The sequence below is a fragment of the Sinocyclocheilus rhinocerous genome, unplaced genomic scaffold (assembly GCF_001515625.1).
Source record: "Sinocyclocheilus rhinocerous isolate Xijiao unplaced genomic scaffold, SAMN03320098_v1.1 scaffold57, whole genome shotgun sequence".
In the NCBI taxonomy this organism is placed as follows: Eukaryota; Metazoa; Chordata; class Actinopteri; order Cypriniformes; family Cyprinidae; genus Sinocyclocheilus; species Sinocyclocheilus rhinocerous.
The window spans coordinates 1,752,574-1,776,897 of NW_015652130.1; the positions used below are offsets into that span (position 1 = coordinate 1,752,574).

At 36.0% G+C, this 24,324-nt stretch overlaps 1 protein-coding gene across 2 annotated transcripts in view; it reads left to right on the plus strand.

Moving 5' to 3' along the window:
* Positions 1-24,324, plus strand: part of LOC107713523 (contactin-4-like) — a 149,856-nt gene that overhangs the window by 79,447 nt on the left and 46,085 nt on the right. For both annotated transcript variants that reach the window (XM_016519057.1, XM_016519058.1), the window contains exons 6-11: positions 3,603-3,806; positions 6,768-6,870; positions 6,954-7,138; positions 15,145-15,284; positions 20,414-20,543; positions 23,241-23,391. In XM_016519057.1, coding sequence (XP_016374543.1) covers positions 3,603-3,806; positions 6,768-6,870; positions 6,954-7,138; positions 15,145-15,284; positions 20,414-20,543; positions 23,241-23,391 — 913 coding nt within the window. The remainder of the gene's footprint in view (positions 1-3,602; positions 3,807-6,767; positions 6,871-6,953; positions 7,139-15,144; positions 15,285-20,413; positions 20,544-23,240; positions 23,392-24,324) is intronic.

Sequence of the window (24,324 nt, forward strand, 5' to 3'; positions counted from 1 at the left end):
ATTACACCAATCTGCAGATGGCATTTAATATATATATATATAAAAAAATATATGCATCAGCTGTAAAAATGTATTCCTGCAGTAGATGTTAACCCCACCATGGAAAATCTCCAGTTTTGTACAACAGACCTGCCCTTAGAAAGCAAAAATTTGTTTCCTTCATCTTCCTTAATACTCTCCACATGTCCGTACAATTTGCACAAATCTTATATGGTCTATTTTTTTCCTTTTCGTTTTATGTTGACTTCTCTGCTGACTTTCTGCAACCCCAGCACATTAGATCATTTGTCTTTAAGCCAGATTATACTGTCACCTTCATCATGTCCAGTTAATGGCAAGAAAAAGTACAAAACAAATTGATTTTATTTTATTTTTTTGGTCATGGATATGTTAATAACAGCTTATAGTCATTGTTTTGCTAATTTATATTTAGAATTGCTTGCTAAAAAATCTGAACAAACCCCTAAACAAAAATATGTTTTGTGTGTCTGTGCTCTCTTTGTGCTATGAACATTAATGATACCTCAAATGAAGTGGTTTGTTGAGGAGAGGTGTTATTCATATTTTTTTTGAGTGATCAGACTTCCAGTTTTTGACTCACAGATAATAAAATGTTTGAGCATTTCACATACTGTATGGAAGATTCTATGTAGCATTTATAATGTTTTTTTAAATCTCTTATTTTTTGGGGAAAAGCCCAGCTGAGAGCCAAGTGCTTTATCAGGAAAGGTTTCATATCAGGGGGAAAATGTGAAAACTTTGTGCTTTGATGTTATATTTTATCTGCTTGGATTTTCTCATTTTGTTGCATTATGTACAAGTTGATTTCTTTTTAGACCTTGATATCAAATCATAACAAAAAACATAAATCTAAGGGTTTGAATAATTGAGGGAAGAAATCCTTTGGGTTATGTTAGGGTTTCAACAACAGCCTTTGAGCAACCGCATATGACCTTTCTTTGCTAACACAAGGCTTTGTTTTGTTTTTAAAAGCAGCTTTAACGCCTGCAGCAGTAGTGGGTTAGCATTTGAAGTGTTTATCTTCGAAATTAATAAAAAATTCAGCATTGTGAGGAATGATTGATTGAATGCATGAATGGCAGGATTTAAGTCAGAAAGCAGATCCTGTTTTGCCATGTGTGATAGCACAAAATCACATTACGTTTTTCAGCTCGTCCTGAGCACCAGATGTCTGGGTGCAGGTATTATATTCCTCACAAGCGACTTATCAGACATTTTCAAAGCACAGCACTAGCATAAAAAAGATTTAAAAAAAGAAATATCAAAATTAACTTCAAGTTGGCACCCTCATGTAAGCTAGCACTGAGCTACAGCTAACTTTAGCGATTTGTTTACATCTTGCTTGCCTTACTGTTAATTTTCCTGTTAATTAACACTTAAACATTTAATTAAAACTAAGAGTTTAAGTGCCTAAGCTTGACCATTGCATATTTCTGAAAGTCTTGCTCATCTTTTTTTTATAGAAATACTTCCTTATGTTACAGTTGTATATTACCTGCATGATGTTAGCTTAGCGCTCAGGGTTCATAGGTGGGAAAACCAATCCGCTCAAGCCCCTTCTGTGCGTAAGATATCTGAAGCCCTCAGCTATGGATCAGATCAAACTGTGATAAATGACCAGGGCTCAGGCAGGAATCCTCCAAGACTGTTTTGTTTAATTAGCTAACGAGTGAGTGGGTTTGATTGGGCTAAGCCGGGGAGATGCTATGTGCCTGTCGATTAAATGTGCTGCTGGGGAGCCAAAAGCCTTGGCCGAGTAGAACATTACAACGTTCTGCAAATGGATTTATCATTGACGGCGCAAATGGAAAGCTCACATGCCAACATGTCTAACCTCAAGAGTGGTTTGGTTGAATAAGATGTAGGTATGTGCCACAGAAACATGGAGGCGGCTGGTGACAGGAAATGCACATCGGTTTATTAATGCTTCGGTGCATTGTTCTTCCACAGATGCGGTTAGATGCTTATTAGATTGACAGCTGATTTCTTTATTGCTGTTTTGAGCAGCAATTAGATTTCGACTTATGCAAAGCCATTATAAAAGTACTCCTTTTAGTTTAGAGCCTTTCTCCAATTACAAATATGTACTATTCTAGCAATTTCAAGTAAAGAGCCAGCAGTTGAATTATTATCAGAAAGCGCTTCCTCTGAAAGGAAAATTTCCTTGTATGGATAATAGAGAAATGTTGGGTTCACCTTGCTCTTTTCGTGGCTCATACTTGACGGTGGAACTTGGAGAATGACAGGCATTGTGGGTAATTGAATCAGCAAAAGGCAAAACAATTGTAACTCCTGGAGGTCAGGTTTGAAAGTGTTTTTCTGTGCTAGTAGAGGAACCAACCACTGACAGATGTGACATTAAGTGTATGCTGACATTTCGTGGAGAGGAACGGCCAATGAGGATGCTACATCTTCAAAGTCTGGTCAACAGCACTCCTCTCAGAGTTGAGACTGTTTTATTTCTTTGTCTGATATAGTGTGTTGAAAACTACGTAACTGGAAATGACTGCATTACTATTTCCAGCTTGAGCTAGAATAAGAATGAATTTAAAAAAAATACAAAAAAAATGAATGAATGAATAGATATATATATATAAACAAACAAACAATATTTTTCTTAAAGAAAATTAAACCTAATTTGGTTTCTAATATTACTTTCAGGACAATTAAGCATCTCAACTATTTTTAAAAAATTAAGTTAAATTCAAATAAATTATCTTAAATTATAAATCTTAATGAAAATCATTATTTCTGAAAATAAAATATTTTTAATTGCAATGAACTAAATACAACAGACCTAGAATAAATAGTAATGTGATTTATACTTACATTTTAAGTTTGTTCTATACTTTAAATTTAATTGACAATTTACAGTTTTTGTCATATTACTGTGATGTGAATCATATGTACTGTTCACATTATAGTGGGCTACTAAGAATTGGATTGTCATGAAAATAATGTCAGTAGTCCTAAAAATAGGCTTCATATTATTTGGACGGAACAAGGACATTTCTTGACAGTTTTTGTGAGATTCGCCCAATTAAGATAGTTGGACATTTTAGGACATTTCCATTCATCTGTTGTCCTTTCCACACCTTTACGATAAGATATCTTTGTTGTTGTCATTAAAAACTCTCTACTTTAATGAAATGCCATGTGATTAGCTCGTTACGTGTCGCCTGATTATCCATTAACTGACCAATGTCAATGAATAGCGCTCTGGATTTTTGAACATTGGTTACATACGACCACTCTCCCACTTGACTAGAGGCCAACTAATCACAGGCCACTGGTTATCCTTTCTGTCATTAATTTTCACCCCCTAAGCCACACAACCCTCCTCAGCCTGATTAATTTTCACCCTAGCATGTAGCCCCAATGCTAATTTAGTAACTCTAGGGAGGCGCAAGATTCATGAGCAGAGCCCACATATGCCATTTAGGCTCTGCTGAGAGAGGAAATGTCACCGTGTACTCTAGTTATGTTTATGCAAATGTAGTTTCCGGGCAGTAGAGTGACCTCTTTCTACTCATGTGTGATGTTGACGGTCTTTTCTCCATCTTTCCTTTTTCCTCTAACAGCTTTGACGTTCTCCTGGATTTTTAATGAGTACCCGTCATTCGTGAAGCAAGATTCTCGTCGATTCGTGTCCCAGGAGACAGGGAATCTATACATCGCTAAAGTTGAGCCATCTGATGTGGGCAACTACACCTGTGTTGTGACCAATACTGTCACCAAGACACGCGTCCAAGGGCCGCCTACTCCTCTGATACTGCGCAATGACGGTGAGGATGCTTGTCGGTATCTCGATATATACCATACATTCAATCCTTACATGCATTATGGAATTATGTAACTAAAAGAAATAAAAAGATGTGAAATATATGAAGAATACAAATTTTATTCAAAGGTTAATAAGCTGTTTCTCTGCAAATTTTAAGATGCTGTGGCAGCATGTTTCGGTGCCTCTAGGCTGGCATTATCAAAGGCCCTCAAACTGAAAGGTCATTTGTCTTAGGCTGATCTAATTGTTGCTTCTCTGTGGATTTACAATTTGATCGCACTCATGTTCAAGGGTGATAAAAATAAATTGTCAAATATCCTAACAGACCAACGGAATCTAATTTATCTGACTGATAGCATAAAATAAACTTCTTTCAAACCACTCTGTATTTTCTATGAGAGGTAATGGTTTTTCGGTGATTGATTTTAAAGAAAAAAGTATTTTTTGTTTTTGTAAATAAACAACCATTCTAGTTTTAAAGAGTGAATTACGGTATGATAGACATACATAATTGTCTTTAATTAAGCAATAATCCTAATAATATTCTTATTTATTTTAATAGTTCATTATTTTTGTCTTTCCTCCACCTAGACTTTATATTCATTTTTACATGATTATCTAAAAAGTAGCTTTAATTGGTGTCATTAAAAAAACATATTTGAGAATTTTAAGGAATACATTTTCACAATAGGCGTTAATTAACTGCTGACAAATGTATTGCTTTAGTTAGTTCAGTGTTTATTCTTTTTTTTCTTCTCCAGGATATGTGATAAATATATTAGTAAAAGTTTCATTTTTTAGGTTTTTGTAGTCAAAACTTCCCTCAATCATATTTATGCCCTTTTTTCCAAAATTTTAAAGTACATTTAAATGGACCACAAAACCAGTCATAAGGGTACATTACTTTTAATTTGAGATTTATACATCACCTGGAAGCTGAATAAATAAGCTTTGCATTGATGTATGGATTGTTAGGATAGGACAATATTTGGCCGAGATACAACTATTTGAACATCTGGAATCAACTTAAGACTGGTTTTGTGTGCCAGGTTTTTCGGTGATTGATTTTAAAGAAAAAAGTATTTTTTGTTTTTGTAAATAAACAACCATTCTAGTTTTAAAGAGTGAATTACGGTATGATAGACATACATAATTGTCTTTAATTAAGCAATAATCCTAATAATATTCTTATTTATTTTAATAGTTCATTATTTTTGTCTTTCCTCCACCTAGACTTTATATTCATTTTTACATGATTATCTAAAAAGTAGCTTTAATTGGTGTCATTAAAAAAACATATTTGAGAATTTTAAGGAATACATTTTCACAATAGGCGTTAATTAACTGCTGACAAATGTATTGCTTTAGTTAGTTCAGTGTTTATTCTTTTTTTTCTTCTCCAGGATATGTGATAAATATATTAGTAAAAGTTTCATTTTTTAGGTTTTTGTAGTCAAAACTTCCCTCAATCATATTTATGCCCTTTTTTCCAAAATTTTAAAGTGCATTTAAATGGACCACAAAACCAGTCATAAGGGTACATTACTTTTAATTTATACATCACCTGGAAGCTGAATAAATAAGCTTTGCATTGATGTATGGATTGTTAGGATAGGACAATATTTGGCCGAGATACAACTATTTGAACATCTGGAATCGACTTAAGACTGGTTTTGTGGTCCAGGGTCACATATAACATTTTTGTATATATACCATTCAAAAGTTTGGGGTCAGCAAGTTTTTAAAGAGAGAAATTAATACGTTTATTAAGCAGTGACTCATTAAATGAATCAAAAGTAACAATAAAGACTTCTACACTATTCTACAAAATTGACGTTTACAAATAAATGCTGTTCTATTGAACTTTCTATTCATTAAAATATCAGAATCAGAATCAGAATGAGCTTTATTGCCAGGTATGTTTACACATATGAGGAATTTGTTTTAGTGACAGAAGCTCCACAGTGCAACATAATGACAGTGACAAGAACAGACAGATAATAAAAAGAATAAGATACAAATATACAAAATAGACAATGTACAAAATAGCAAAAACACAATATACAAAATAGACAATTTTGTATGTACAGGTATGTTATGTGCAAATTTGAAATGTAAATAAGGATATGAAAAAAGTGTATCACAGTTTCCAAAAAATATTAAGCAGAACAGCTCTTTTCAACATTGATAAAGTTTTTGATCACCAAATCAGCATAATAGAATGATTTCTGAAGGGCACTGACGATATTGAAATAGAAAATGTTTTATTGTAATAATATCTCCCAATATTACTGTTTTTACTATATTTGTCTCTCAAAAACAATGTATATTCAGTACAGTATATGTACACATATACCACAATTCAAACAAGACACCAGTTGGACCTCAAAAAGGAAACTATAGTTTTATATTTATTTATTTTCCATTTTTAAGGTCCACCTGACTAAGATGCAACCGATGCCTTGTCTGAATTATGGTGTAAAACATGTTGTCTAAAAACCTGATGTTTCTATCGGTGGTGTATGACCAACGTGAGCCGCTCAATGGCTACTGTCACAGTGTGATCTCCAGGCACAATTTCAAACCCCATTGTACATGTCTCTCTACCTGGGATGCTACAGAAGGAGATGATTGCCTCTCTTCAAACCTTCCCATTTGGCAGCGCTGACATAAACGGCCAGCGTTAGACATTACAGATAAGCATCTCTTTGAGTCCCTCAGACAGCTTAGTCGCTAGTCCGATAGCACACCTCACAAAAACACAGAGGGAGATATCAGGGCTCCCTGCTATCCCAAAAGCCTTTCAGAAGCTACAAAATAAATCATGCAATAATAATGAAAGGGAAAATAAAAGATTGGCTGCTTTTGCAATAGCAGTTTCAGATGGAGTAATTGATACCTTTTTTTTTTTTTTGGAAATAGTTGCGATTTTGCTTGTCGATTGAGTGTTTCTTTTTTATAGGTGTTATGGGAGAATATGAGCCAAAGATTGAAGTGCAGTTTCCAGAGATTGTTCAAGTGGCCAAAGGTTCAACCGTGCGCCTGGAGTGTTTTGCACTGGGGAAGTAAGTATTACGAAGATGTCCTCAGTAGAAAGAGAACGTAATCAGTCTTTGAATTACGTTTTGTGTTTGTGTTTGCAACTTAGTCCAGTACCGTCCATAAGTTGGCATCGCGTGGACGGAGTCCCATTCGCCCGTAAAGTGGATGTAAGGAAAACCAGCGGTGTGATGGAAATCCCTTACTTCCAGCAAGAAGACGCGGGCACGTATGAATGTGTGGCGGAGAACACCAAAGGAAGAAACTCTGTGCAGGGAAAGCTGTCTTTCTTTGGTAAGTTATCTTGAGATGCATGAATATTTGAACAGCGAAGGCCACATGTCACGTCCATTGAAGTGAAGGACATGATGCAGGACTCTGCCTTTCCAGTCGTCAACCCTGACCAGCAGAAAATCAACTTTAACAGTGCATCAAAATGATTAAAGCCACCCGGTCGTGATGTCTCTAATATTTTTATCCAGATTAAAAAGATGAGAGGGTGACCTTGAGCCTGACCTTCTGTTTGTGTATGTGTGTGTTCCGTTCTACCAGATGGCACTGTGATTGGGATCCAATTTGGCTCCAGATCAAAGCTGTTAAATTTACTATACTTAGAGGAGGGGCACATATGCCAGGAAAACACTCAGCAGAGCGTCATATGGATCTGTGATGACTTCTGATTTTTTTGTCTTTATCAAAAAATAGTTGTTGATTTTAAAGCATATTTGGAGACTTTGGACCCAACTGAAGATGTTCAGAAATAAAGGCTTAGTGGAGATTGCTTGTTTGTGTTATGGTCATGAATGATACTTAAAATCGTAAGGCTTATTAGAAGAAGCTATTATTTTGTAAGGAATAGGATTTATAGTTTTCACCTGACGCATGATAAATGCCATAGGCTTGCATTAACGTCAGGACTCAAGACTCTTTGGACCTAAACAACTAACTAGCCTAGCAACTAGTAAGGTCATTCAAAACAATTCATAGCAAAAGCAGTGTTAGAGTTAGTAATATAAAATATTTTCTGTGAATGAGTTCAACATTTAATTTAATTTAATTGTCTGTTGTCCTGTTCAAATTTTTGGTTCAACAATTTTTCAAAAATCGTATTAACAAAATACAAATGAAATACTATTCTTCTTGTGTTCATTTAGTGAAAAATAGTATGGAAAATATGCCATAACTTTTAACAAGATTTTTATATATTTACATATTTTAATGTATATATATTAACATGTTGTTTACTGTTCAAAAGTTTGGAGTCAGTAAGATTTTTAAAGGTTTTTGAAAGAAGTCTCTTGTACCTAATAAGGCTGCATTTATTTGGTCAACAAAAACAGTAATATTTTAAAATATTATTAGAATTTAAAATAGCTGTTTTCTATTTCAGTATATTTTAAAATACAATTTATTCCTGTGATACAAAAGCTGAATTTTCAGCAGCCATTACTCCAGGCTTCAGTGTCACATGTGCCTTCTAAAATCATTCTAATATTCTATGATTTGGTTTCCAAGTAACATTTCATAGCGTTATCACAGTTGAAAATGGTCGTGCTGCGTAATAAGAATTTTTGTTCATTTTTGTAGAAACGGTGATACGTTTTTTGTATGATTCTTTGATGAATATAAAGTTCATAAGAGCAGCATTTATTTGAAATAGATTTTTTTTGTAACATTGTACTGTATATGTATTTACTGTCACTTGTAATCAAGTTAATACATCCTTGCTGAAAAAAATATGAATTTCTTAAAAAATAAATCTTACTGACCACAAATTTTTTAACAGTAATGTATAATAAATCAAGTTATTCTGTCCTGATGGAAGTCTGTTAGGTAAAATAGTAAAATAATATACCTGTCACAGCTATGAATTCTTCCAATCAGTGGGAGAGAAAAAAAAACTTGCAAAAAAGACATTGAAGATTAAAACATGGAAATCCCATTTATATTCTATTAATTGCATGTGCACCTTCAGTCTACATCTGTTTACCAGTGCAAATTGGCATGAATTGTAAAAATGAGACCCCAATGGCTAGGCCTGGGTTTCTAGCAAGTGTATTGTGACTCAGAGGCTTATGAAGAGAAGCATATTAAATATGGACATTAAAATGAAGGGTTCATAACCTTTTCCCTTCACCGCCATGTTTGCTCCGTGGCATTGTTCATACAAGACTGCTACCTATTAAGTAAGTACCTGTAGGCTAGAGAGCAGTGGGATTTATCCTCCCCTTATGGGATCTTGCACTGGCTCTAATGCTGTACCCGCATGCCCAGTGGCCCATTTACAGGAATAGTCTGCAAGGAGCTCGCTGAATGTTTTATTAGCCCTGTTGTCTCATTGTTTATATTCCAAACAATGTGGAATATGGGGGGACAGGTTCTTAGAAAAGGGAAGTTCTCCTAATGGGCTTCCCAGATGCGCAACGTAGCGGTGATTTATAAATGTATTAATTAGATAAATAGCTTGGGCATATTGTAAAAGCTAATGTAATCCAGCCAAGGAGGCGATTCGTCGTAGGCGTGGTTGGGTTTCACTAATGCTTTCACTCCTCAGCTCTCATGCCCAGTTCTGTTTTGGAGAGACTTGATATTTATGATAATTCGCCTCGGTTTTCGCTTCGCTTCTGCTGTTCTTCAAACGTTTCCACCCCCGTCTCACCTCTCCTCCTGTGTATAAGTCAACTGCAGTATAAGGAGAAGGAGACAGACCTTTAGCGTCTGGTTAAACTGGATTGCCCGTGGTTATTGAATAAGACAAAGGTTTATGCAGAGAAACATCTCACACTAAACTGGCATTGATCTCATCAACAAAATCATTGATGAAAATGGTTTATGAAAATATTTTTGATTTTGTCAGTGATAACAAAGACAAAATGTGCATAATAAAAAGGTCATTTTTAAATTATTTTAATGTGATAATTAAATTATTTTAATTAAGTGTTGAAAATACAGCATCGCAGGATATTAACAATGCACTAACAATTGCTTGATGGAGAAGAACATGGACAGTTTTTGTTAATATTGATACATTTACTCCAGGCTTCAGTGTCACATGTGCCTTCTAAAATCATTCTAATATTCTATGATTTGGTTTCCAAGTAACATTTCATAGCGTTATCACAGTTGAAAATGGTCGTGCTGCGTAATAAGAATTTTTGTTCATTTTTGTAGAAACGGTGATACGTTTTTTGTATGATTCTTTGATGAATATAAAGTTCATAAGAGCAGCATTTATTTGAAATAGATTTTTTTTGTAACATTGTACTGTATATGTATTTACTGTCACTTGTAATCAAGTTAATACATCCTTGCTGAAAAAAATATGAATTTCTTAAAAAATAAATCTTACTGACCACAAATTTTTTAACAGTAATGTATAATAAATCAAGTTATTCTGTCCTGATGGAAGTCTGTTAGGTAAAATAGTAAAATAATATACCTGTCACAGCTATGAATTCTTCCAATCAGTGGGAGAGAAAAAAAAAACTTGCAAAAAAGACATTGAAGATTAAAACATGGAAATTCCATTTATATTCTATTAATTGCATGTGCACCTTCAGTCTACATCTGTTTACCAGTGCAAATTGGCATGAATTGTAAAAATGAGACCCCAATGGCTAGGCCTGGGTTTCTAGCAAGTGTATTGTGACTCAGAGGCTTATGAAGAGAAGCATATTAAATATGGACATTAAAATGAAGGGTTCATAACCTTTTCCCTTCACCGCCATGTTTGCTCCGTGGCATTGTTCATACAAGACTGCTACCTATTAAGTAAGTACCTGTAGGCTAGAGAGCAGTGGGATTTATCCTCCCCTTATGGGATCTTGCACTGGCTCTAATGCTGTACCCGCATGCCCAGTGGCCCATTTACAGGAATAGTCTGCAAGGAGCTCGCTGAATGTTTTATTAGCCCTGTTGTCTCATTGTTTATATTCCAAACAATGTGGAATATGGGGGGACAGGTTCTTAGAAAAGGGAAGTTCTCCTAATGGGCTTCCCAGATGCGCAACGTAGCGGTGATTTATAAATGTATTAATTAGATAAATAGCTTGGGCATATTGTAAAAGCTAATGTAATCCAGCCAAGGAGGTGATTCGTCGTAGGCGTGGTTGTTTCACTAATGCTTTTGCTCCATTCTGTTTAGGAGAGACTTGATATTTATGATAATTCGCCTCGGTTTTCGCTTCGCTTCTGCTGTTCTTCAAACGTTTCCACCCCCGTCTCACCTCTCCTCCTGTGTATAAGTCAACTGCAGTATAAGGAGAAGGAGACAGACCTTTAGCGTCTGGTTAAACTGGATTGCCCGTGGTTATTGAATAAGACAAAGGTTTATGCAGAGAAACATCTCACACTAAACTGGCATTGATCTCATCAACAAAATCATTGATGAAAATGGTTTATGAAAATATTTTTGATTTTGTCAGTGATAACAAAGACAAAATGTGCATAATAAAAAGGTCATTTTTAAATTATTTTAATGTGATAATTAAATTATTTTAATTAAGTGTTGAAAATACAGCATCGCAGGATATTAACAATGCACTAACAATTGCTTGATGGAGAAGAACATGGACAGTTTTTGTTAATATTGATACATTTAAAAAAATAACATACAGTACTGTTTGAAAGTTTGGGGTCGGTAAGATTGTTTTTAAAGAAATTTATACTTTGATTCAGCAAGGACATAAAAAATTGACAAAAAGTTACAGGAAAGACTTTTAGATTGTTGCAAAAAAATAAATCAAATCAATCAATTTGAATTTGATATTCATTAAAGAATTCTGAAAAGAAAACATCACTGTTTCCACACACAAAAAAAAGTTAAACAGCACAACAATTTTAACATTGATAGAAATTATTAATGAGATGAGAAATATTACTTGAGCACCATTTCAGCATATTGTAATGATTGAAAATGTAATGGATATTTTCATTAAAAAACAAAAACCATGACTCAAAGTGTAAAATTTGTCGAATTGAACTCTGCAAATTAAGGCTTCAGTGTGATTTGAAGCCAAGGAAATTGTTTCGATGGTTTGACTTTGACATATGTAATTGAATGTTTCTGAGACTGTGGTCTTTCCCCATTCAAGTCGATAGGACTGCATGCCTATTAACTACATCAGATATCAGCTAAAATGGCCACGAGTGAACTGACTTGCCTAAAAATGAGCTGACTTTGGCCGCATTCATCCACCAGTTATCACTCATTCCATGCTTTAAGCCAGTGTTTCCCAACCTTTTTTTAGTCGCGGCACCCTTTGGAAATGTTAACAAACTTGTGGCACCCTACAAAATAAATTTTGTCACAATATTTGAATTTCTAACTTCAATATGATAATTTGAAAAGTATAGATATTTGGTACAACAGGGAAGAACTGCAGAATATAATGTCATACAGATATTTTTTATATTATTAAAACATTTTGTCCATCAATGGTGGCAATCAGTAGGCTAATTTCTAATGAAGAGACCAATTTATATGACAGATTTTAATGTAGGCTTTTATACATATGTAAACATTATTTAATTACCATTATAATTACCGATATAACTAGCTATCTCACAAATTTTTGCTCACTCAGTGTTTTTTTTATTTTACAGTGGGGTAATTTTGGTGCAGTAGCACGAGATAGTCATAAAAATAGTAATAAAATAAGAACAAATAAAGAAATTAATAATGAAAGCACAAATAAAAAATAAGGACAGGCCTTCGAATTAAATAAATTGCTTTTTAGTTTTTTCAGGTAGGTCTAACAGTAGGGTTAAGATATTTAAAAAACAATTTTTTTACCAATTATCCAAATAATGTTTAGTCCTAGAAAGCTATTATTATCAGAACACGTGAGCATAACATAGCGGTTAGCAGATCAATGAATGAGAGGGCAGCGTTACCAGAGTTGCCCATATACCACACCATGTTACAACACAGTAGGGCTATTGCAGACAGAAACAATACTGTACTACATCGATGTTTCCTGTTGGCTCAATTTTTGAGTGGACTTTGCTGTTCCGATGAGCATGAACGGTATACGAGTGGAGCGACTGAGCGGAGCGCACACGCATAGAGCGGGATACACACGCATAAGCACCCCGGTTGGGAAACACTGCTTTAAGCTATTTGTAATTATTTACAACACACCTTAAAGCCACAGCAGGCCTGTAAAAAAGCAGCGACGGGTTGACGTTTATCCTGTTTGCGGCTCTGGGATCCTTCAATGGCAGGATTAGCCTACGGACAGACCTCTTGACTTACCACTCAGATCTCTCGCTCCCTTCCCCTCTATTTCTGTCTCTGTGTCTCATACTTTTCCCCAACGTTTTTCCCTTTGCCAGCCAGGTGATAAAAATCTGTAATCTTATTTTGAAGTCCCATGGAATTAGGCCTACGAGACATTCGTCAGCAGAGCGGGGGAATGAGGCGATCAATAAGTGTATCTCATGTTTATCACTTCCACTGGCAGCAGCAAAGCAGGAGGAGACACTCAAAGCCTTTCATTCTCTCTGCTTGCGTTGGCTTGATTAGCAATTGCCCTCAAATGTTTTTGTTGCCTTCATTAGTCCTATTCTTTGCTAGGCTAAGAAGATTGTGTACCTCTAACAGGTACACATATAAAGAGATGTTTTGTGTGTATTAATCATTCAAGGGGTCACTTCATAAATTTTTGCATTTGTTTTTCCCACGTATTATGTCAGTCAGTGTTTTTATGCATCACAACAGTCATTTAATTTTACTTGACCATTTTTCACCCCATATCTAATCCTTAAAATTAATTGATTGTGCTGCTGTACATTTAAAGAAATCGTTCACCTAACATAAAAATTCAAAAACCAAACAAAAGGTGGATTTCGGAAGAATATCCTAGCCATATACTGAAAGGGGAATGAGTCTGTCAAGTGCAAAAATGACAATGTAAGGAAAGTTTGGTTTTTCATGATATGAACATTTTAAAGAGACATAACAAATGGTTTGAATGTAGTATTTCCCAAAATGGTTCTTACATCCAGAGTTTCCCTACACAGAAAAACAGATGTTCTTCCATAGAGTACATTATGATTGCTAGGGACACAGAAAACATCTATCTATCATAATCACAGTATGCCACTGAATAAGCGTTCAGTTGGTATTAAGGATGCTGAGAGCTCATTTTGACCTCTCTACCTCTCATTCCTCTCAAGTTTGACTTGTGGGCGTGAAATGTTGAGAGTGATTGTGTGCCCTGTGGGCAAGGCTAAGTCAGGCCCTGACTGCTTACTCTCATTTAAACAGTGGGGTTTAAAAGTCAATACTCTTCCAGTGAGTGCGAGATAGACTGAGTGGCAGTGACTAAGGGATCCAGGCAGCACTATTGGATGGTTGACAGTTTGTGACTTAAATGTGACTCAAAACAACCTCAAAACAACAACAAATAGATTTTTTTTAAGAATTGTTGTCACTCTTTACAATGTAATTAGTGCCTACAGGATTGAGGCTTTTCAAGCTTCAAAATGATGCAAAAGCACCATAAAAGCAGTATTGTAACCAAATGTTCATGATTTGGTGGGACCAAATGTTAAAGTGTCAGTGGAGGCTGCTTAAGATGTATTCCAAATCTTCTGGAGTCATACAATGGTTTTAATAGCAATAAAGAGACTAAATTGTAAGCTGTTTAATGATAATCATCCTGTTGAGTAACTTGTGAACCACATAAGCTCAGCTCGTGAATGAATCATTTAAACTGTTTTTGCAAACAAATGATTCATTGATTAGATTTGACTCAAAAGAAGAACATCACTACTTCCCATTTCCATTTCCAATGGAAAACAGTCATCAGATAAACTTTACACTTGTGTTTATATATTTTATTGTTTGTTTGTTTGTATGCATTCCACCCATTCTTATCTCTCTTTTAGTGTCCTTTTAGGGAAAATGCTCATAAATCATTCTTTAAATGTTCTCTTAGTCAATTATTTACTAGGTTTGAGTTACATGCATTTAAAAGATAAAGATCAATACAGTTTGTTTATAATTAAGCCATAATTTACCCTAATGGTATCGGTTAAGGTAGTTTATGGTACTAGCTTTTAGACAATACTAATATATTAGATGTGATTTCCTTTCTATACCTATCTAAGTGGAAGTGTGAGTCAGTTGGACCTGACTGCTGTTTTCTTATGTGCCATTATTGTGATTACATCACACCATTTCCCACAGTTCATGGCTCTAATAATGCAAGTCCACTTTGAAGGACACATAACAGGTAATAATCAAGGTTAAAGTAATTCTGTGTAGTCATGACCTCTGTTGTTGGTTGTTTCAGCCTCCCCCCAGCTAATTGAGAAGCCCCAGGATGTGCAGAAGGCCATCGATGACTCTCTGTTGTGGGAATGCAAGGCCACAGGAAAACCTAAACCCTCTTACAGGTGGATGAAGAATGGAGAGAACCTGGAGCCCACTGAGGTCAGTTCACCTCACAGACTTTTGTAATAAAAGTAAAAATATTAAAAATTACAGTTCACCCAAAAATGCAAATTCAGTCACCATTTGACTTGCTTTCTTCTGTGGAACACACAAAAATAGATCTTAAAAGGATCTTTGTCCATGTATGTTTATTTTGGACCCCACTGACCTTCATTGTATGGCCAAAAACAGTTGAAACATATCACACTCTTTTTTGTTCTACAGAAAAAAAAAATCATAAAGGTTTGGAGTAAACGGTAAACCTGCATTTTTGCATGAATTATCCTTTTAAATATTGTATTTCAAAATATAGGTTTAGTAAAAAAAAAATTAAAAAAAAGATTATATCTGAAGAAAGTTAAGAAACTTGTTATTTATTGTCTGGTTTTTAGGTTATATCACTGATTTAGTAGCAGTCATCACAGTAGATCTGCCAGCCATCTTTATTAACCTTGTGAGACCACTGCTTGAGAGCGTATTCCTTAATGGCTTTTCTATAACCGTCTAAATCAGAGTGAATCCACTGGAGTACCTGATATGTCATTCTGCGGACTCTCTATACAGGCCACTCCAGAATTATCGAAACAATAGGAATGGACAAAATTGAGAACATAAAAGCTTCCAAATATCCACCACTTGTTCTGGCGATGAGAGGGAATAGCTCCCCAAAAATGCAATAAACTCAAGATGGCAATAGCTAGCAGAAAGCACTAGCAATACTCTCTAACAACACATTTTAAAGATTGAACCAACACATTTTCTTTTCATACCTCTTCCTTTCTTGTGACTTTGTCAAAGTTATTCTTTAGATGCGACTTTTGCAGCCCAGTTTACTTCCATTGTGTGACTTTTCAGGATGTTTAATGTGGAAAAAAGTGCTTGATTTTTATCCATCAGGAATTTATTGGAATATGGAAAATTGGCACTTCAGGACTTTGCGGTTTAGTTTTTGAGGGCTACACCTCTCCTGAAACACTGACAGCACAAAACGTCAGCAGCCTTTGTGAGGACAAATAAAAAGTCATTTGATGTGGAGCAAGACAAGACATTTTGATGAAACGCAGCCATTTTTTTCTTTGGAATAACATGCTGTTATGAATTATGCACAATAAGACCAGTAAAGTGCATTAAGTAAGTAAACAGGACAGTTTTGATTTCATGTCGGCTTTAAATAAGGTGCAGAGAGGAGCATGCTAATTACAGCTCTTCTAATCATCATTACTGCTCATCATTACATAAACATAATTACTGGTTTACAATCTACAAACATCACCAAACAACACAAGCTCAGAATATGAAGGACATTTAAAAAGTCCTTAAATAAAGTAAAATACATTTAATAAACATTAAGGCTTGATTTAATACAGTCATTCATAGCCGTGGACACAAGATGCAAGACACTTAGCAATCTCCCATTAAATCCTCCAATCTAAAACAGCAGAATTTGAAGTTTCCTTGAAGGCCATTAGGAGAAGGCTTATAAACCTTTACTGTGTACCAAACAGGCTCTTATTGTTTTGTCTTTCTCTGAAATCCATTTAAACTATAGTGAAAGAGGTGATAAATATTTATATGTCTCGACACTCTATGTAATATACAACCTGTCTCCACTGAGAGCATTTCACCCAGAATTCCAAACTCTAAGCGCATGAAGTTATTTTTAGAGACTAGTAGCTCTTCAGCGCAACTATGGTGTGGTGAATAAACAAATCAGTAAGCTTCATGTAAATTAGCCTTGCTATACGATGCGGGTGTAAACAAAACAAAAGATATTGATCCATTTAGAGACTGTTTATGTGTTCAGAGACATGGCCACTTGTCTTTCTTCATCTGTCACTCATTCTTTTTCATCTTTCACACCACCGGATGAGAATATCTATCAGCGCTGCATAATTAGCAGTCTGTCCATTTTATTGTTTTGCACTTTATTAGAGAACGGTTCCAACAGAATACACCACAATCAAAAAAAAAAGTTAATTTATATGCTTTGGACCTCAGGAAATAATTGCTAATGCAGATTTTGCTGGTTAGGCTCCACGTTCGTTGAGTGAATTTGTATTTAAAATACCAAATTTGCATAATGATCAATGTTTTACAGGTATGTTTGTGTGCCAAGGTAATTGCCGAAAGGTACACTTGAATTTTAAATGCAATGAAATCTCTTTATTTTGCATTTATGGTTGTAAAAATTATTTGAAAGACCTTGCGCTTTTCTGGAAGCACGTCTCTTTGAGCATTGAACAAATACCACACGGTTTGTGCTATGACAGACTAATGTCTTAAGGGCACAACAATCTCTTGATTGAATCATAGCCCTAGCTTACGTTTTGATTCTGAAATGTTGATTTTCAATGTATCCCGGTTAAATGAATTAATCAGTTCAGAATTATTACAATCTCCAAATGTCACCGTCAACATCAGAGCTTTAATCAATTGTATAACTAAAGGTCATTGATGTAGCAAAAGCATGGGTTGTTGACTTATACCATTTGTTATTTTCACTGTGCTTAATCAATGGGGGACCTTTCATGTTCTTTCTGCCTTATTGGAACGCAGCATTGCTAAGGTGACCAGCTAAAAAACGCTTCTTTGTAAATCACTGTGACGCTCCAGTCGCTGAGAAAAAGGGATATGATGTAAGGCACACACCGTGTCTTGGCTAATCTTGTAATAAACGTGTCAATGATCTTGTTCACCCGTATCATTGTGCTTGTTTGATACCAGCTCGTACTGCTTATGCCGAACATAGCTTATATTTGTAGTAGTTTGATTTAAAATGTACCACATAATATAAAACGGAGTGTTTACAACAGCTACGAACTGGTAATGAGGCCTAACATGTACGGTGTTTTGAACGAAAGGAGACATTATCGTCTTTTCAAAGGCACAGATTTAAATCAAGACTTAGGAAATGAAAACGTCCATGCAGCCGTGCACACGCACTTCATATCAGGATGAGATTTGCCGCAACTGTAGTCATGCATTGCGTTTTATGTCCTGACCTGACGGATTTCAAGCAGTGACATTGCCAATCACGGCATTTCAGCGCAGGCGTGCAGATGGTCCCCTCCCTCAGGTCCCGCCACGTGCAAAACTGCTGATTTAAGAGGAACGTCACGGTTAATTAGTACAGTAGTAAAGTGAAGCATCGCTTCACTCCGAACTGCTATATGCCACTATGTGATTTTTTGTGCAGGCTTATTTGTCCCATATTGTGCATTCGTCCCTTCCTTCTCCTTTCCATTTTAAAGTACACCGACACAAATCTCATTCAAGCGCAGATTATCCTGATGACCGTCTGCTGTTTTATATGCCGTGACTACAGTAAAGACTTTATTGACGTTATAGGATATAAAAAAAATATTACTTAAAAAATGAGCTCCCTTCAAAAGTGAAAGTTGTGCCAAGTTGTGTACAAGGAGGTACATTAGGGCAGTGGTTCCCAACCCTGGTCCTGGAGGCACCCCAACACTGCACATTTTGCATGTCTCCTTTCTTTGACACACCAATTTCAGGTCTTGGGGCAGGGGTGTCCAAACTCGGTCCTGGAGGGCCGGTGTCCTGAAGAGTTTAGCTCCAACCCCAATTAAACACACCTGAACCAGCTAATCAAGCTCTTATAGGCATACTAGAAACTTAAAGGCAGGTGTGTTGAGGCAAGTTGGAGCTAAACTCTGCAGGACACCGGCCCTCCAGGACCGAGTTTGGGCACCCCTGTCTTGGGGTCTCTACTAATGAGCTGATGACCTGAATCAGGTGTGTTTGATTAAGGAGACATGCAAAACGTGCAGTGTTGGGGTGCCTCCAGGACCAGGGTTGGGAACCACTGCATTAGGATAAACAGAAAAAAAATGACATAAAAACAAAAATAAACCAAAGCATTTACATATATGAACACATTCTACAAATATTGGTTTTAGGCATTGTTGAACTCTTCTGACTTCAAAATTAATTTCCGCCATAATAAATATTTACTAGACATTAAATCATTCTTTCAACCAGTTCATTCAAAAACCAGATTCTTTCAGGAACTAAAAACATGATTGACTTTATGAGTCTGGAATCTTTCACTCAGCAATTTGTTCAAAAAACTGAATCATTCAGAAACAAAACGCATGACTGTCTTAATGAATTAGTCATTGAATCTTTCACTCAACCAGTTTATTCAAAAACATTGATTAATTTAGGAACGCAACTACTGCGTTTTGTTTGGGCATGACCAACTGTGGATTTCTCTTTGGCTTCATTATTTGGAGTTGTTTTCATTGGTAGAACAAAAACAGACAAAAAGTTACTCAATATTAACTTGTTTATTGAGCTATTATATTAAAGAAATACCACATTCATAATTGTGCTGTTGCTCTGAATGTCAAAATGGCTTTGATGACAGGGGGGTTTTTTCCCGTTTTTGTGTGAACTATTCCTTGCATACGAAGAATAAAGTTAAAGGGCAAAATGTGCGATATGAAAGGACAGAATACACTCTAGAGTGTTCTGCCACTTTTCATGCCAATTTTTAATATGAACCTGTCTTTTTATGAGCCTTTAAAATGTTGTTCATGCCTGCTGGAAGGAAACATTAGGTGGAAACTAAATGCTCTCAAGGTTACTGAGGCTGAAGGTTTATATATGTATTTATACATACAGTATATATACACCTTTGATTGTAGTGTCCTGGTGTTTTAAGATGTCTTTCCCTATTTTATGTTGTTTTATACACTATATTCATCAAATAAGTTTGGTTAACATCAGAAGACATGCAAACTACATTGCATCACATATTAGAAATAGTATAAAGCTGTCAGCTTTAAAATATTAGCCCAGCTTGTTTATAATGGCAAACATCATCCAGCCTCCCAACGGCTTGTCCGCGGAATACAGAGGCTTGAGCCCCTGTTAAGAAGTAAACAAGCCAGGGCTTTATTTCCATCTCATAAACATACAGATTTATTGCCGTCGTTTTTGAGCAGCCTCCCAACGCAGTGTCTCCCATTAGTAATGAACACTCAGATTTATGATCGTTTCCATCAACCTCCAGACATAATTTACCTTCCCAGACACGTTGTGCTTTTATGCAGATTAGCAATCTCAGTAAAAGACTCTTAACGGAGATATCCTGTTTTCCACAGGAGAGGGTGCAGGTCATTAATGGCGCCCTGTCCATCACTCGCCTGGCGCTCTCCGATATTGGAATGTACCAGTGCGTGGCTGGAAACAAGTATGGAGAAGTGTACTCCAATGCTGAACTCAGAGTTATCGGTAAGTGAAACCTGATTAATTGCGGTTGACTGAAATATTAGTGTGGTTTGTAAATTTGCAAAGCACAAAATAACGACTGCATTAATATACTGTAGCTTACACTCTTTATCTCAACTACATGCTCCTGATAATAGCCACTTATGAGTCATATAATGTAATTAGATGTGTAATATTGTTCATGACATGCACACATAGGCATTTTGTTCTTATTTGGAGGCGAATTTCTGTCAAGGAGATTTTTGTTGCTTAAAATTTAATGATTGGTCCAAACAGGCTTTCGAAACTCCCCCATCTACCATTGGTCAGATAAACTAAAAGTCCCGCCCCACACTCACACCATTGGTTAAGCCAAGTTGCCAGGTTTGACAAATGATATTCTTCTCCTGTCACAAACAGAATACCAAAATAAAATACTTTAACAGAATATCCTTCACTACTTATTTTATGACCAACACCAAAACAGTCAGTGTAACATGATTACAGAATGAGTTGCTCTTACGAGTCGTGAATTATAAATATTGCTCAACCAGTGTAGTCTGATTCCTGAATGAGTGAATCATATGAGATGGTACTTTTTTAAGTGAATCAAAAACACACAGCTCAACCAGTGTAGTATGATTTCCAAACGAATTAGTGAATCAATCAGCTTACCAACAGCTGCTGATTGGTTGTTCATATGACAGTGTAAATAAAGATACCCATTATACATTTTATCAGTGGTATTTTATAAAAATAAATTTAAGATGTTATTAAATGTTTTTGTTATTTTAGTATTGTTGTCTAGTTATTGGATTGCATTTATGCTGCAACGTCGAAAGTCTGTGTAAACACATTTTCAAAGCTTTATTTTAATGTATTCATTATTGAAATATCAGTAGGCAGTGTAATAATTACATTTTCTGTTTCCAAATATATATTCCTTAAAAGTACTAAAAATAATCGTTGAACCTGCACCAGCTCATGCTATTGTTTGAGCCAGGAGCTGACATGTTGGGCTTCTCAAACACACAGAAATGTTTTGGAAGCTCTGCAGTGTTTGCATTTACTCAGGAAGTCAACCTACAAATGACTTACTACAAAAGGTTTCTGCACATTAAATTGGGATTGCGATTGTCATGGCCAGTAACATTACACTGCAGAGCTGTGTTAACTTGCCGTCTACATCCACATTCTATTCAACCACGACTTTCTTTGTTTATTGTTTTGCCATTAAAATTCAACCGCCAAAGTGGCCAAAAAACTGAACTCACAGGAGAATAATTGTCAGTCCCTCACACAGATAAAATAATTGAAGTGCCTTTTAAAAGACAGAGTGTGAAGATTGTAAAGCCGGAGAAATTATCATAATAAAAACTCATTTGAGTGGGAAACGTGGAAAAAAAGAGGAAAGGACATGACATTTTCCCTTTGTTTTTCTTAGCAGAGATAAGGAGCGTATGATAATTAAAGTGTGCCACATACGCTGAGCCTCTGCTCTGCCATCTCTGTTTCTACATCATTCGTACCCGCGTACACATGTCTTCCTTTGAAGTACAGTGATTAGAGTGGATGTGCTCTAAATAGTCCTTAATCCTCGTGTCTGCGTACCTGTAATTATGGTCAAATATGAAGGGAAAAATTGGCCTGATGCACGATGGTCTTCGGTTGTTAAATATTATTGTTGTTAAATATTTCAACGGTTCTTTGTGTGTCCTTTATTTATCAGTACAATAAGATATAGGACGGAAAATAATGGGGATAAGAGCGGGGAAATGAAAAAATCACAAACCGGATTCAAGCTGGATGAGCACCACAAAGCAAACCACTATGCCACAACTCTGATGTTTTCAGCCTATACTATTTGCACAGCAACATCAATAGTTATCAAATTGTTTGTAAAGCACCATTTAAATTTTCCTATGACACTGATTCATGACAATCAATCAGTGCTGGTTTCTATGGAAGCTTATTTCCGGGATAGATAAAAAAAAAATTGGCAATTTTCATATCACAATTCTGACTTTTTTCAATTTTGAGTTTATATCGCTCTATTCAGACTTTTCTTAACAGGTCTGTGAGGTAAAGACTCAACAATCAAGTTCGTGTTGTTTTTTTTCAAAGATATAAACTCGCAATTCTGAAAAAAAAAAAGGAATTGTGAGCTCATATCTCTGAAAAAGGTCAGAATTGTGAGATTTAAACTCAGTATTGCGAGCAAAAGGTCAGAATTGCAAGTTTATATCTCTGAAAAAAAGGTAATAAATGTGAGACTCAGAATTGTGAGTTTATATCTGAAAAAAGTCAGAATTATGAGATATAAACTCAGAATTGTAAGAAAAATGTCAGAATTGTGAGATAAAGTCATCATTACCTTTTCATGTTTTTTTGTTATGTTTTTTTTTTTTTTATATATATATAGCAGAAATAACCTTCCATAGGTTTCCTTTTGAAAGAAAGTTATGGTCGGATTTTTTTTTCAAATGTTTCATTTAATTTTTTTAAGATAAAGCCTGTACATTTTAAATGTTTATATCTCCTAAAAGTGAATTTTGTTATGCCGCTTTACATGCAATTTTACTTGTTTTGATCCCAAAACATTCCTTTATTTGTATGTAATTAAAAATAGTTGCATGAGACAGAGTTTCAGCTGTTATTTTTTTCTGTGCTTTCTGTTGACGTATGCTCTTAATAAAATCTAAAACTTGTCTTTCGTTTCAGCTGTCGCTCCTGATTTCTCCCAAACCCAGCTGAAGAGCCACACTTTAGTCAAAGAAGGCGGCGATGTTCTCATTGAATGCAAACCTAAGATGTCTCCTCGAGGCACGATCTCCTGGCGCAAAGGCAACGACGCCCTCCGAGAAAACAGCAGGTAGCTCCCTTATCCCACTCAGATGCCATTAGTCATATCTGCTGATGCTTTCCTCTATTTCAGGCTTTTTACGTAATGCTACAAAACCAGAGCTTTTCCAGTCTGATGCAGGAACAGTCAAACAGGACTGTGGGATGATGAGCCCACAATACTGCTCTTGTGCTCCAGATCTGGTTTTTGATATGTCTTTGTCAAATCATTTCTGTTATTCACAGCAACAAAGCACTGCCACTGACTTTGGCCATTCGTCTCTGCCTGTGGAATCCCACTACAGCAGCCAGAGAAAAAGCATGTCTCAGCATGTCTCTGCTAAGGGTCGCATCAGTATATCTCTAGTGGGCTTTGTGTTTCAGTTTCAACTGCTCTTTTCTCTTTCTTTCATTCTATTTTACTATCACTTTCTGTTATTTGCTCACTCCCCTAAACACAAGAGCCTCATAGTGGGCTATTTTATGCAGACGTGTATTGCGGCTCTCTAATGTGTGCCCTGTTATTAAAAGTACTTGCTTAAAATATTCTTAATATACTGTGAAATATTATATGCATATACAAATATTGTTTTTATATGCATATAACGTCTCTAGGTTACGTATGTAACCATGGTTCCCCGAGGGAACGAGACGCTGCGTCGAGTCGCTTTGGGAACGCCCTTGCGTGACCGCGTTCTGAAGCACGTGTCAAATCAGTCCAATGGAGCAGCGAGACGTCACGAGCGGGGTGACGTAAGCACCAGAAAGTATAAAAGCGCATCCAGCAGAGCGCAAACCAGCTTCGATGAAGTAGCGCCTGCAGGGATGCAGGGAGTATGGCAAAGAGACGCAGCGTCTCGTTCCCTCGGGGAACCATGGTTACATACGTAACCTAGAGACGTTCCCCTTCAGGAACTCGAGCTGCGTCGAGTCGCTTTGGGAACGAGAATACCCACTGCGCCAT